General features: G+C 42.3%; 1 protein-coding gene across 1 annotated transcript in view; it reads left to right on the forward strand.

Moving 5' to 3' along the window:
* The first annotated feature begins 2,401 nt into the window (after nt 1-2,401).
* The window catches only part of LOC137324825 (chitin synthase chs-2-like), a 44,230-nt gene continuing 33,064 nt past the window's right edge, over nt 2,402-13,567 (forward strand). The window contains exons 1-4 of the mRNA XM_067989551.1: nt 2,402-2,490; nt 3,158-3,299; nt 10,796-10,975; nt 12,381-13,405. Coding sequence (XP_067845652.1) covers nt 2,438-2,490; nt 3,158-3,299; nt 10,796-10,975; nt 12,381-13,405 — 1,400 coding nt within the window. The 5' untranslated portion in view covers nt 2,402-2,437. The remainder of the gene's footprint in view (nt 2,491-3,157; nt 3,300-10,795; nt 10,976-12,380; nt 13,406-13,567) is intronic.

The following is a 13,567-nucleotide window of genomic DNA, read 5'->3' on the forward strand; positions in this document are numbered from 1 at the left end:
CCTACTCTGCGTGGCCTCTCTTCATTCTCCCAGTCATGTTCAATTCCCAGAGGAAGCCTTATCATGCCACCTATGTCTGGGAACAACTTCGTTCCGCACAATATTTTAAATGATACAAAAAGGACTGCAAGACCAGCCAGACACTCCCTGTAGAGTACTGAAAATTTAGCCAAGTATAGGACACCTCCAAAAATGTGTACAATTGCACCAGCAACCAGAAGAAATGCTGTAAATCCTTCATAATCCCTTTAAATAGAGCTGGTGGGGGTCCTTCATGATCCCTTTAAATAGAGCTGGTGGGGGTCCTTCATGCCGTTTAACGTCCTGTTGAACAGTGCGAGGTGAAGACAGGGTGTTGGATGGAGTGTGCAGTTCCAAAAGGTCAGCAGTGATTCAAATCAATGTTGCACAGTGGTTTGCATCATGACTTGCCTGTAGTAAATTGGAAATCTGTCTCAGACGAGTCGTAGAATAACTTGTGTGTGAAAAGGGAAAACTTTCACAAATCGGTGGTGTTGTACTGACTGTTTAAATCCAGAAGGTTCCTGGTATGACTATTTGAATTTAGCGAAACAATTTTTCTCCTTGTGCCTATAAAGGGAAAAGGGAAATCTAATGCCCATCTGGTGAGCCGCCCAAGTTGTGATGTAGCAACCCACTGGAGTCAAACGTTCTTGTATCCACACAGTGCTACTAATAACTTTATCTGATGTTTCTCTTTATTTCTGTCGTTTCTCTTTGTTGTTTATCGCTCGCCTGTTTCTCTATCTGTTGGTTTGCTCTCTGTTTCTTTTTCTATCTGCTGCTTCTCTCGTGTCTCTCTCTCTTTCCCTCTATCTGTTGTTTATCTCTCTCTCGCTCATTTTGTCTTTTTTTTCACACAAAGGTAGGAAATCTGGAACTCACTCCCCCAAAAGGCTGTGGATTCTGGGTCAAATGAAATTTTCAAGACTGAGATTGTTAGATTTTTGTTAGATAAGGCCATCAAGGATATGGATCAAAGGCCAGTTAATGGAGTAAAGGTACAGATCAGCCATGATCTCAATGAATGGCAGAAGAGGCTCGAGGGGCTGAATGGCCTACTCCTGTTCCTATGTTTCAGGCCACTCCTCTGCACTTTCTAGTCACAGTGACCTTGGCACAGGCTTTGGAGGAGGTCTCTTGCTTGCTCCCTTCCTGAATGTGTTACAGAAGGAGCAGCACATGAGTTAAAAAATTTATGAAACAAATAAAAACTTCTTAAAAAAAAAACAGTTGGAAGAAGACAGACACCTGCTTTTATACCAATCGTATGTATTTTGCTCTAAAATCAGGGACAGAATAAATGAACAAAATTTAGAATAAACATTTGGATTGTAAAAGCATCATTTAATTGCAGAATGAAATGTTTCCTCTTGCTGGTTGGGTGTAACAGCTCATGTTGCTTAAACTACACCCATGCTTCAGGATTTTTGCAAGGTGCTCAAGGTAAAGACAGACGAAAGGCATTTCACGAGTGTGAACTGCTTGAAAGCCCTCTGCGTGTTCTTATCATTTCTCCTGAACTTAACTGGAGGGATTAAAACAAAATAAAATCATAAATTTTCATTGTAACTTTAACTTGTGGTCTCAATATAGTACACAATATAGTTCACATTTCTGTGAAATATAGAATTTATTTCAGTCATGAGAGAGACTTTGGATAACAATGTTATGAGTGAGACATCCAATTTTCCTCACTCGTAGAATCACTTCTGCGATTGCCCTTTATTTATGACCACAGTTTGGATCTGGAGGTTAACAGATGGCCCAGCCACAATAACACATTCATAGCACTGGCCCAACAGATGTGAAAAATGGTGTCACACATCAGCTATCCAGTTTATACAAAGAAACTGGTAAAAAGCCATTGTGTAGCAACCTGGCTAAAGCTTCACGAAACTCACTGAGCCATGGCAGGTGAATTTGATAGACATTCCTAAGACTCAAATTCTGGATTTCAGATTAGCAATAGACATGAAAAGGATTGAACTGGGTGACTACTCAATGAAACTGTTAACAAAAAGATCTGTGCAGCCCCAGTAAATATATACTTCTTGCTTCAGTCAGGTTGTTTAGTGGCCAGTAAAAATGCTGATTGAAATTTTTATTCTTATCCCACTGTCTTTGAGTGCTTAGTAATAGTTATTGAACACACCCCTTAAATATTTTAAGTAGTAAAATGATTTGCCATTATTTAAGGGAATGGCAAGAAATCAATTCCACGTAACTGTGGCTGCATTAAAATTGTTCACTTCAAAAAATGATCATGGGTGTGGCTGGTTATGTAAATTGAACACGACACCTATATGGACAAACTGAAGGCATAAATACAGATAGCATTCAGTGTACTTGGCTTCAGAATCTAGCTGAATACACTTGTAAATAAGATATTTCTCTACTAACTATTGAAAAAGAAATGGAGAATAAGGATCAAGATATCAATGAGGCGAAAAGACTGCACAGAAGCAGGTAAACGTTTTAAAATTTCACAAGTGGGATTGTTTGTATTAATTTATCATTTTCAAAACTAATACACAAAGACATATAAATAATTCCATTAAATATTTGAAAAGTAAATACTTGATATTGGACCACATAACTACTAGCTGGTTTGGTAAATTAAAAGCGTAATTGTAAATCTTAGAGCACCATGCTTATTTGCTAACATGAAAGTTGAAAGGTTTGGATGCATTGCTAGGAGGGGCAACGTCCGTGAATAAAAAGAACTAAGGAATAGAAAAACTACAGAACAATATGAAATAAAACCTGTTTAAAACATCGAAGTAACTAAAAACCCTGACATTTAGTCATGTGATTGTTGGTTTTCTTTTAAAATCAAATTAATTACAATGAGTGCTGTCAAGTTGAATCCTGTAGCTTTGAAGGATGTATAATGGATGCTGTACTGTAAAGAAATTCTGATTTTCACTGTCTGACTTAATATCTTCTGTGCTTCATGTATTAATAATTGTCATAATTGTGCAATATTTTAAATGTTATGTGAAAACTTGGCCAATTCTACTTAAAACAGTAAATGTTAAATCTTAAATTCACAGTGATTAATCTTCAAAATCCAATGCATAGCAGTTGCAATATTTTTATATATATTATTTATGTATATATATATCTAATTTAGTTTCAGGAAAACATGGGATCCCTTTATGTTAAAAACAATAAATGACGAAGAAGAAGTCACCAGGAAATTTGTGCTGTTCTTGCAGTATATAATCTGCTTTATCTTTGGAGTTTGTTTGCTGGGGTTTGCATTTCTCAGCAAGGTCAGTAAACTCTTGAAGAAACAGTACTGGAAATTAAAAAACCTTGAATCACTTCTTAGCATGTTTTGTTATATTGCAAACCATTTACTAAGTTTGTTAAGAACTAGTACTGTGGTGCAATTTTGCTACTGATTTGTGGAGCACATTATAAAGAAAGAAAGAACTTACGTTTATATAGCGCCTTTCATAACCTCAGGACGTCCCAAAGCACTTTATGGCCAATGAAGTACTTTTTGAAGCATAATAACTATTGTAATGTAGGAAACGCGGCAGTCAATTTTCACACAGCAAGGTCCCACAAACAGCAATGAACTAAATAACCAGATGATCTGTTTTATGTGCTGATTGAGGGCTAAATGTTGGCCAGGACACTGAGAGAACTCTCCTGCTCTCCTTCGAATGTATCATGGGATCTTTGACGTTCACCTCAGTTTAAAGTCTCATCTGAAAGACGGCACCTTCGACAGTGTAGCACTCCCTGAGTACTGCTCTGCAGTGTCAGCCTAGCTTTTGTGCTCAAGTATCTGGAGTGGGACTTGAGCTCCCACCACCCAATAAGGTCCATGGGTATCATAGAATCATAGCAAGTTACGGCACAGAAGGAGGCCATTCGGCCCATTGTGTCCGTGCCGGCTGAAGAAGAACTAACCAGCTTAATCCCACTTTCCAGCACTTGGTCCGTTACCCTGTAGGTTACAGCACTTCAAGTGCACATCCAAGTACTTTTTAAATGAGTTGAGGGTTTCTGCCTCTACCACCCTATCAGGCAGTGAGTTCCAGACCCCCACCACCCTCTGGGTGAAAAAATTTCTCCTCAGCTCCCCTCTAATCCTATCAATTACTTTAAATCTATGCCCCCTGGTCACTGACCCCTCTGCTAAGGGAAACAGATCCTCCCTATCCACTCTATCTAGTCCCGTTATAATTTTATACACCTCAATTAAATCTCCCCTCAGCCTCCTTTGTTCCAAAGAAAACAACCCGAGCCTATTCAATCTTTTCTCATAGCTAAAATTCTCCAGCCCTGGCAACATCCTCGTAAATCCCCTCTGAACCCTCTCTCGTGCAGTCACATCTTTCCTGTAATGTGGTGACCAGAACCGTATGCAGTACTCAAGCCGTGGCCTAACCAATGTTCTATACAGTTCTAGCATAAACTCCCTGCTCTTATATTTTATGCCTTGGCCAATAAAGGAAAGTATCCCGTATGCCTTTTTAACCACCTTCTCTACCTGTCCTGCTACCTTCAGGGATCTGTTGACGTGCACTCCAAGGTCCCTTTGTTACTCTACACCTCTCAGTATCCTCCCATTTATTGTGTACTCCCTTGCCTTGTTTGCCCTCCCCAAATGCATTACCTCACACTTTGCTGGATTGAATTCCATTTGCCACTTTCTGCCCACCTGACCAGTCCATTGTTATCTTCCTGCAGTCTACAGCTTTCCTCCTCACTATCAACCACACAGCCAATTTTTGTATCATCTACAAACTTCTTGATCAAGCCGCTCACATTCAAGTCCAAATCATTAATATATACCACAAAAAACAAGGGACTACTGAGCCTTGCGGGACCCCACTGGAAACAGCCTTCCAGTCGCAAAAACACCCGTCAACTATTACCCTTTGCTTCCTGCCACTGAATCAAGTCTGGATCCAACTAGCTACTTTCCCTTGGAGCCCATGGATCCCATGGGCTTTTACTTTTTTGACCAGTCTGCTAGGAACATAGGAACAGGAGTAGGCCATTCAGCCCCTCGTGCCTGCTCCGCCATTTGATAAGATCATGGCTGACCTGTGATCTAGCTCCATATACCTGCCTTTGTCCCATATCCCTTAATACCTTTGGTTGCCAAAAAGGTATCTATCTCAGATTTAAATTTAGCAATTGAGCTAGTATCAATTGCCGTTTGTGGAAGAGAATTCCAAACTTCTACAACCCTTTGTGTGTAGAAATGTTTTCTAATCTCACTCCTGAAAGGTCTGGCTCTAATTTTTAAACTGTGCCCCCACTCCTAAAATCCCCAACCAGCGGAAATAGTTTCTCTCTATCCACCCTATCTGTTCCATTTAATATCTTATAAACTTCGATCAGATCACCCCTTAACTTCAAAACTCCAAAGAATACAACCCCAATTTGTGTAATCTCCTCGTAGCTTAACCCTTGACGTCCTGCTATGTGGGACCTTGTCAAAAGCCTTGCTAAAATCTATGTATATTACATCAAATGTGTTACCCTCATCGACCCTCCATGTTATCTGCTCAAAAAGTCCAATCAAGTTAGTCAGATGCGACCTTTCCTTTAACAAATCCATGCTGACTGTCCTTGATTAACCCATGCCTTTCTAAATGATGATTTATGCTGTCCCTCAGAATTGTTTCCAATAATTTCCCCACCACCGAGGTTAGACTGACTGGCCTATAATTACTCGATCTATCTGTTTCCTCCTTTTTAAATAATGGTACAACGTTAGCAGTCCTCCAATCCTCCGGCACCACACCTGTAGCCAGGGAGGATTGGAAAATGATGGTCAGAGCCTCCGCTATTTCCTCCCTTGCTTCTCTTAACAGCCTGGGATACATTTCATTCGCGCCTGGCAATTTATCTACTTTCAAATCCCCTTAATACTTCCTCCCGCACTATGTTTATCCCATCCAATATTTCACACTCCTCCGCCTTAACTACAATCTCTGCATCGTCTCCCTCTTTTGTGAAAACAGATGCAAAGTATTCATCAAGAACCATACCCACATCTTCTGCCTCCACACATATGTTACCTTTTTGGTCCTACTCTTTCCTTAGTTATCCTCTTGCTCTTTATGTATTTATAAAACATTTTTGGGTTTTCCTTAATTTTACTTGCCAGTATTTTTTCATGCCCTCTCTTTGCTTTCCTAATTTCCTTTTTAATTTCATCCCTGCACTTTCCTCCTCTAGGCTTTTTGCAGTATTGAGCTCCTGGTGTCTGACATAAGCTTCCCCTTTTTGCCTCCTTGTCATCCAGGGAGCTTTAGATTTGGCAGTCCCAACCTTTTCTTTTGTGGGAACATGTTTATTCTGAACCCCTTGAATCTCCCCCTTGAATGCCTCCCACTGCTCTGACACTGATTTACCTTCAAGTAGCTGTTTCCAGTCTACTTTTGCTAAATCACTTCGATTAGTAAAATTGGCCTTTCCCCAATTTAGAACTATTACTCCTGTTCTATCTTTGTCCTTTTCCATAACTATACTAAATCTAACTGAATTATGATCACTACCACCAAAATGCTTCTAGCTCGGTACTGAGTCTTACAGACCCAGAGGCCCCAGGTTCATTCTCTTTTCTGTGCTAATCTCAAATGCTAAGGAGGAAGAGGACACAGTGCAGTTGCTCCAATTACCTTCGATGTTCCGGAGCTAACTTGGGAGAGTAACAATCGGTTGGAGTTCTTGATGCAGATTGTTATTTAGTTATCTGTGTTAGAAAGTGAGTGTGTGGATATTTGAACTGCAGGGAATGTTGGCACTGTGTATTGTTTGATCTGTTGGGAGTGTTAGCATTGTGTGTTGTCTGAACTCGGGAGGGTTAGCACAAGAAACTTGAGTTTCCCCGTGTCCATTTGCGTGCGTTTTTTGGCTGCCACTATTGACCCGAGCCCATCGCTTCTATTTCCCCTTTCCCCTTTTTTCTTCTTTTCTCTTTTCCCCTCTCTCCTGTCGTCATGTCTCCTTTCAATCCTCCCCTCTTGGGTACTCTGCACCCCTCCCACCAAATCTCTACCCCAACCTTTGAGCAGTCCTTGAACTTCTTACTCTCTTGCTGCTGTCTCAAGCTTGAATCCCTCTTAGGTAAGCCTACAGCTTCCCTTGGTGCCTCTCTTGGCATCCTCCGAAGGGCCCATCAAGGCACTCATTGCTGCCTTCTTACAAGCAGCAAACCCAACTGCCCTATCCTAATCTCTTACCGACTTTCCCGCCCAGCGTGCCGCTAGGGGCTAATCTTGCCAATCTCCTTCCCGTCCCACTCATCCCTTCAGCGCTGACCTTGTAGACTCTGCCAGTAGATCAGCTATCACCGCCCCTCTCCGCATCTCCCTGCAGAATGTCCTTGTGAACAAGGCCCTTTCAATCCATGAGTTTATTGTAAATGACTGCATCGACATCATGGCCTTGACAGAAACTTGGCTGATGGGTGATGACACCTTCCCCTTTAATGAAGCCTCCCTGCCTGGTATATCTTTCACCACTTGCCCCACCCAGACCGCCGCGGTGGCGGCGGGACCCTTATCATCAAATCACATCTTTGCCTGTCCCCCACTCCTCTGGCACCTTCTCCTCCTTTGAGCATCTCACCTTGTTCCACCCCTCTCACCTCTCCTTTAAAATCCTTGTTCACTACCACCCACCCAAGTACAACACCAAGTTTCTCATCAAGATATCTTCACTGTTTTCCTCCCTCAGCCTCTGCACCGAGCGACTTCTCATCCTCAGGATTTCAACCTCCATCTCAACTCATCATGGCCTCTCTCCTGAGTTCACTGCCCTCCTATCCTCTCTTAATCTCTCCTTCCATATAAACTCCCCTATCCATATTCACAGTTACCCCATCGACCTTGCCATCTTACGTGGCCTCTCTACTCTCATCGTGTCAATTGTGGATAAGGCCATCTCTGATCACTTCCTTGTATCCCTCTCCACTCACATCCCCCTTTCCCCTCCCAACCTCACTTCCTCTGTGTTCGCCCCTGGAAAAAACTCTCCCAAGTCACTTACAACGGGACTTGCAAATTCCCAACTGTCTAGCCTTTGGCCCTCCATTCACCATGACATTCCTGGAGCTACCAATCTGCTCAATCACACCCTCACCTCCACCTTTGATGCCCTTGTCCCCATTAAAACCATTCCGCTCTCTCACCCTGGTCATCCCCCCTGTTACGGCCTCATCTCTGCTCCCTTAAGTCCAAGGTACGCAGGCTTGAAAGTTTATGGTGGACAACTGGTTTAGCCATTCCTCGCCAGATCTGGTTGGACCACATAAAGCACTATCGGATCTTGCTCTCCTCTGCCAAAATGGCTCATTATTACAGGATCATTCTGGAATGCGAAGATAACCCTGGGCTTCTCCTCCACTACAAACCGTTTTCTTAAACCCCTCTCCCCTGCCCCCTCCACCCTCACCTCCAACAACAGGTGTGAGGAGCTCATGGACTTCTTTGTCACTAAGATTGAGACCATCCGTTCAGCCTGCCTCTACTGCTTCCCTCCCTTCCCCTAGCTCACCAAGCTAAACTTCCCCTAAGATTCCCCCCTGCCTTAGCCCTGAGCTCGGATCTTTCTCTAGTTTCTCTCCTATCGCCCCTCATGCCCTCTCCAAGCTTATCTTGACCATGAGACTCACCTCCTGCTCCCTCGATTCTATTCCTACTGAAGTGCAGAGCACCCAACTTCCCTTCCTGGCCCCCATGTTAGCTGACATTAATGGTTCCCTCTCCTCAGGTACTGTCCCCCTCCCCATCAAATCTGCCATCATCACTCACCTCCTCAAAAAAACTCACCTTTGACCCCTCTGTCTTTGTAAACTACCACCCCATCTCCAACCTCCCTTTCTTCTCCAGTCCTTGAATATGTTGTCACCTCCCAAATCTGTGCTCAGCTTTCCCGCAACTCCATGTTTGAATCCCTCCAATAAGTTTTCTGCCCCTGCCACAGCACTGAAAACGCTCTTTTCAAAGCCACAAATGATATCCTATGTGACTGTGACCATGGTAAACTATCCCACCTCATCCTTCCCGACCTGTCTGCAGCCTTTGATATGGTTGACCACACCATCCTCCTCCAAAGCCTCGTGTCCATCATACAGCTGGGTGGGACTGCTCTCGCCTGATTCCATTCTTATCTATCCAGTCATAGCCAGAGAATCACCTGCACTGGCTTCTCTTCCTCTGGAGTCCCCCAAGGATCCATCCTTGGTCCCCCTTCTATTTCTCATCTACATGCTGCCCCTTGCTGTCATCATCCAAAAACACGTCAGATTCCACGTGTACGCTGATGACACCCATTTTTACCTCACCACTGCCTCACTTGACTCTTCCACTGTCTCTAATTTGTCACACTGCTTGTCCGACATTCAGCATTGGATAAGCAGAAATTTCCTCCAACTAAATATTGGGAAGACCGAAGCCATTGTCTTCGGTCCTCGCAACAAACTCTGTTCCCTAACCACCAATTACATCCCTCCCCCTGACCACTGTCTGAGGTTGAACCAGACCGTTTGCAACATTGGCATCCTATTTGACCGTGAGACAAGCTTCCCCTCTGTAACATTGCCCATCTCCTTTCCTGCCTCAGCTCGTCTACTGCTGAAACCCTCATCCATGCCTTTTTTACCTCTAGACTTGACTATTCCAATGCTCTCCTGGCCTACCTCCCATCTTCCACCCTCCATAAACTTGAGCTCATCCAAAACTCTGCTACTTGTATTCTAACTCGCACCAAGTCTCGTTCACCCATCAGCCCTGTGTTCACTGACCTACATTGGCTCCCGGTCCGAGAACACCTTGATTTTAAAAGTCTCATCCTTGTTTTCAAATCCCTCCATGGCCTCGCCCCTCTCTATCTCTGTAACCTCCTCCAGTCCTATAACCCTCCGAGATCTCTGCGCTCCTCCAATTCTTGTACCTTGTGCATCCCCGATTTTAATCGCTCCACCATTGGCGGTCGTGCCTTCAGCTGCCTAGGCCCTAAGCTTTGTAATTCCCACCCTAAACCTCTCCGCTTCTCTACTGCTCTCTCCTCCTTTAAGATGCTCCTTAAAATTTCCCTCTTTGACCAAGCTTTTGGTCACCTGTCCTTATGTGGCTCAGTGTCAAATTTTGTTTGATAACGCTCCTATAAAGTTCGTTGGGATGTTTTACTACGTTGAAAGTGCTATATAAGTGCAAGTTGTTGTTGTTGATGTTAGTTGAAAACAGGATCAGGCTGAGCTGTGATACCACGTGCAATTAAATAGCCTATGGAGACATAATGGCCCCGAACTTCCTCAGGGCCAAAGGCGCACTCCTGATGTACGTTGTCCAGGGTGCAGCATAAACTCAGGAAATTTGGGCATACCAGGCCTCTGTCTGGACCAGCAATTTCCAATTGATTTCCATCCCAAATATGGACTATGACAGAAGTATTCGGGGCTGACTGGAGGGATTTTCAAGCTGGGAATTTCCTCAGCAGCAGTCTCTTTTCTGCCCAGCGACCTGGGGCAGGGATGAACTTGGTGTTCAGGTCAACTAAGGGGAGAAGTGGGGCCCATTGGGGTCACCAGGCTTGGGGTCCTGGCCTGGAAGATGTTGGAAATAGTTCCATTACCGTTTCCTGATTGGCTTTCTTATAAAGGGAGCTTGTCACTTTTGATGCTGCACCTAGTGTGGTAATATCTTAGGAGATTAGAGTCACCATTTTGTACCTTTCTGACATGTTGAACTGAGTGATGTTAGTACTGAAGAACATATACTTTTCTGTTTTGCAGACCAGTCTTCTTTTATTGATCAGCACTTCAAACACTCACTCACCCTTTGAAAACAAACCTTTCACTCACCTTGTTTTAGCTTGTGCATTACTATTGCCTAATTTTCTGGTATTTGCAAAGGCCTTATGGAAAACATCATTTGGATCATCCAATGCTCCCCCATTGAGTATTCTAGGAATGGTAAGTTGAATCTCCTGGCCTTTAGTTTTCAATTTTTAAAAACTTTCCATGGGAATTTTTGTTTTCTTAAAAAAAATAAACTTGGAGAAAAATCAATGCTATTTTTCTAGGTGAAATTATTGGGATAGAGCAAATTCATCAATCACTTTGCATTGTTTTGTATTTAGAATCTGAAATTACATAGTAATAAATGAGAAATATAAATGTTTAATCTGCTAAAATGGCAGAGAGGAATTTGAGACAGATGAATTTAGCACATTTAGCACATATCCCACAGAGCTATTTTAACATCTTAGTTCCTTCAATTGCTTCTGTATTTTTAAAAACAAGTTTTTCTAATTTAAATGTCTCTTTGTTTATGTTACACAAATATTTTTGTACCTTTTTGATAATGTATTGGCAAGGAGTTGACAAACACAAAGCAGGAGGTTTGAGGAAATGGTAATTGTTGGCAAATCTGCTTTATCTGAGCGTTAAAACTTTTCTTTAAAATCTGCTTTATCTAATCATTAAAACCTGAAAAGAGACAACTTTAATGTCAGTGCACCGAGTTCACTCATCCAGGTGTGCTCTTCTTGTAGGAGCAACTTAATTGTTCGTTTGGACCCACTTTTAGCTAAAAAGTGGCAATATTTTTCAAAATTATTTCTCAAAACGCACATTGGAAGCAAAGCAGCAAAAAAGAAAATAAGTTAGGTTGAATATTTAATCTGTGATATATTAAATATGTCAAGTGCTTCTCACACTCCTTAATTTGATCTCACCATTCTGTGACAAAAGGCATGCCTGCAGCTGCACATTTCTAGCACTAGATGGAGCTTCATAAACTCCGGAAGCTGCAGATCCCTATATTGATATCTACAGCATTACTAATGCACTCAGAAATTTGCTTTGTCGTAATTTTCCGTGGGCAAAGTCATAAGGGAACCAGTAGTGTTATATATAATAATTAAAACTAGAATTGAGTATATTAGAACAAAGAGTAAAATTAAAAATGACAGAGAATAAAGAAGGGAGAATAGGAGGAACAGGGTGAGTGCAGGTAAGATGCTTAAATATCACTTTGAATTGATTATTACATTTAGTTTTGTGGCTTAGGGTTCACAGTTCAGTACTGAAGCTACTCCTGATGTTTGACTAGCTTTATTACTGTAAGTTTAGTGCTTTCCTCAGCGTCAAAGGGCATGATCTGAAAATGTATCAAACCAGCCAGTCCAGTAGGAGAGGGGTTTCCCTGTGGAATAAAATACAGAACTTATATATCAATGTGATAAAACTAACAATGTGAATGAAGAACCTTATCCGTCCAACACTTTATTCCAAAATTTGACTTTGTTTAAGTGTATTGCAACATTATAATTTCACTTTTGAGTTTCTTTTTGTTTCCTCTCCTCTGTCTTGCCAGGTTTGCTTGATCGAAGGATTTGTTGCTTTTGGCACTTCACTCCTGGTGCTGGTCTGCATGCCTCACTTTGACATTATAAGCAATCTATTCCTTTTGAATGGCGTTTGCCTTCTTCCCTCATTTCTACAAGTAGCGTTTCAGCTGAAACCCCTCAAACCTTCTATGTTACTCCCATTGGTAGGGTTTGGCTTTGTTTTCCTGGGCCTATTGCTTTTTATCATAGCCCACAACCCTCAGCAGCATTCAGAGGAGGTTAAACACATTCAACTGTACGTGGCCCTTGCAATAGTTGCCTTAATACTAGTATCTTTCAATTGGTGGGAAAACTTTACATTGTACTGTAAAATTGGATTGATGGAAAATATAAGGGAAAGCTTGCGACACACCAGAAACATCACATATGTTTGTACCAGTACAGTTAGAATTCTAGTCACTGGTGCTGTAGTGGCAACGTGGATCTCAATGAAGGGGTATAACTGGGAAGATGTGAAAACAATCTCGCAGTTCGATTTAAAAATGACCTTGAGCCTCTTTGGAACACAGGCGGTTTCTTCTGCACTTTGCCACTGGTTCGGGGTTATGGTGTGCAAAATGCATGCGGTCAGACGCAGCTTCATTGTGCCCTCCATTTTAGCCACTCCGGTAGTGCTTTTTGCTGTTTTAATTGTGCTGTATGACAGTTCTAGCAAGTACGGCAAAGAGGCCGCCTTTAACTTGACCTCCCTGTGCCACATTTTTAAAACTGTCAACGAAAGCGACTCTGTGCAAATCCTGCTTTTAGAAATCCCTCGCAGCCTTTGCATATTAGATTCCAACAGAGTTGGCTTGGCACTGCTTGGCTCTTCGGCTATATGCTTTTGGCTAGGACTGTTGTTCTCAACATTCTACGTGTGGGGCCAGCATGTTCAAAGGATTGAAAGGACGACCCAGCTCTTTGTTCGAAGGCTATACGAAGCAGCCTTCATGGAACAATCAATGCTGCTCAACACACGGGTCCAGAAAAAGAAAGATGAGAAAATTAAAAGGTACAACCCTCTGCTACACTTTTTCACCGATATTTTAATAGAAAGATATCTTTCTCCAAAGTTGTTTAGTACAAGGGGTCCACATGCAGCACACTTGACTTTACTGTTACCGTTCTATTGTGGAGGTAGTTTCAGCAGCTTGTTGCCTTATTAAATGACGTG

This window comes from Heptranchias perlo, chromosome 8 (assembly GCF_035084215.1).
Source record: "Heptranchias perlo isolate sHepPer1 chromosome 8, sHepPer1.hap1, whole genome shotgun sequence".
Taxonomy (NCBI): domain Eukaryota; kingdom Metazoa; phylum Chordata; class Chondrichthyes; order Hexanchiformes; family Hexanchidae; genus Heptranchias; species Heptranchias perlo.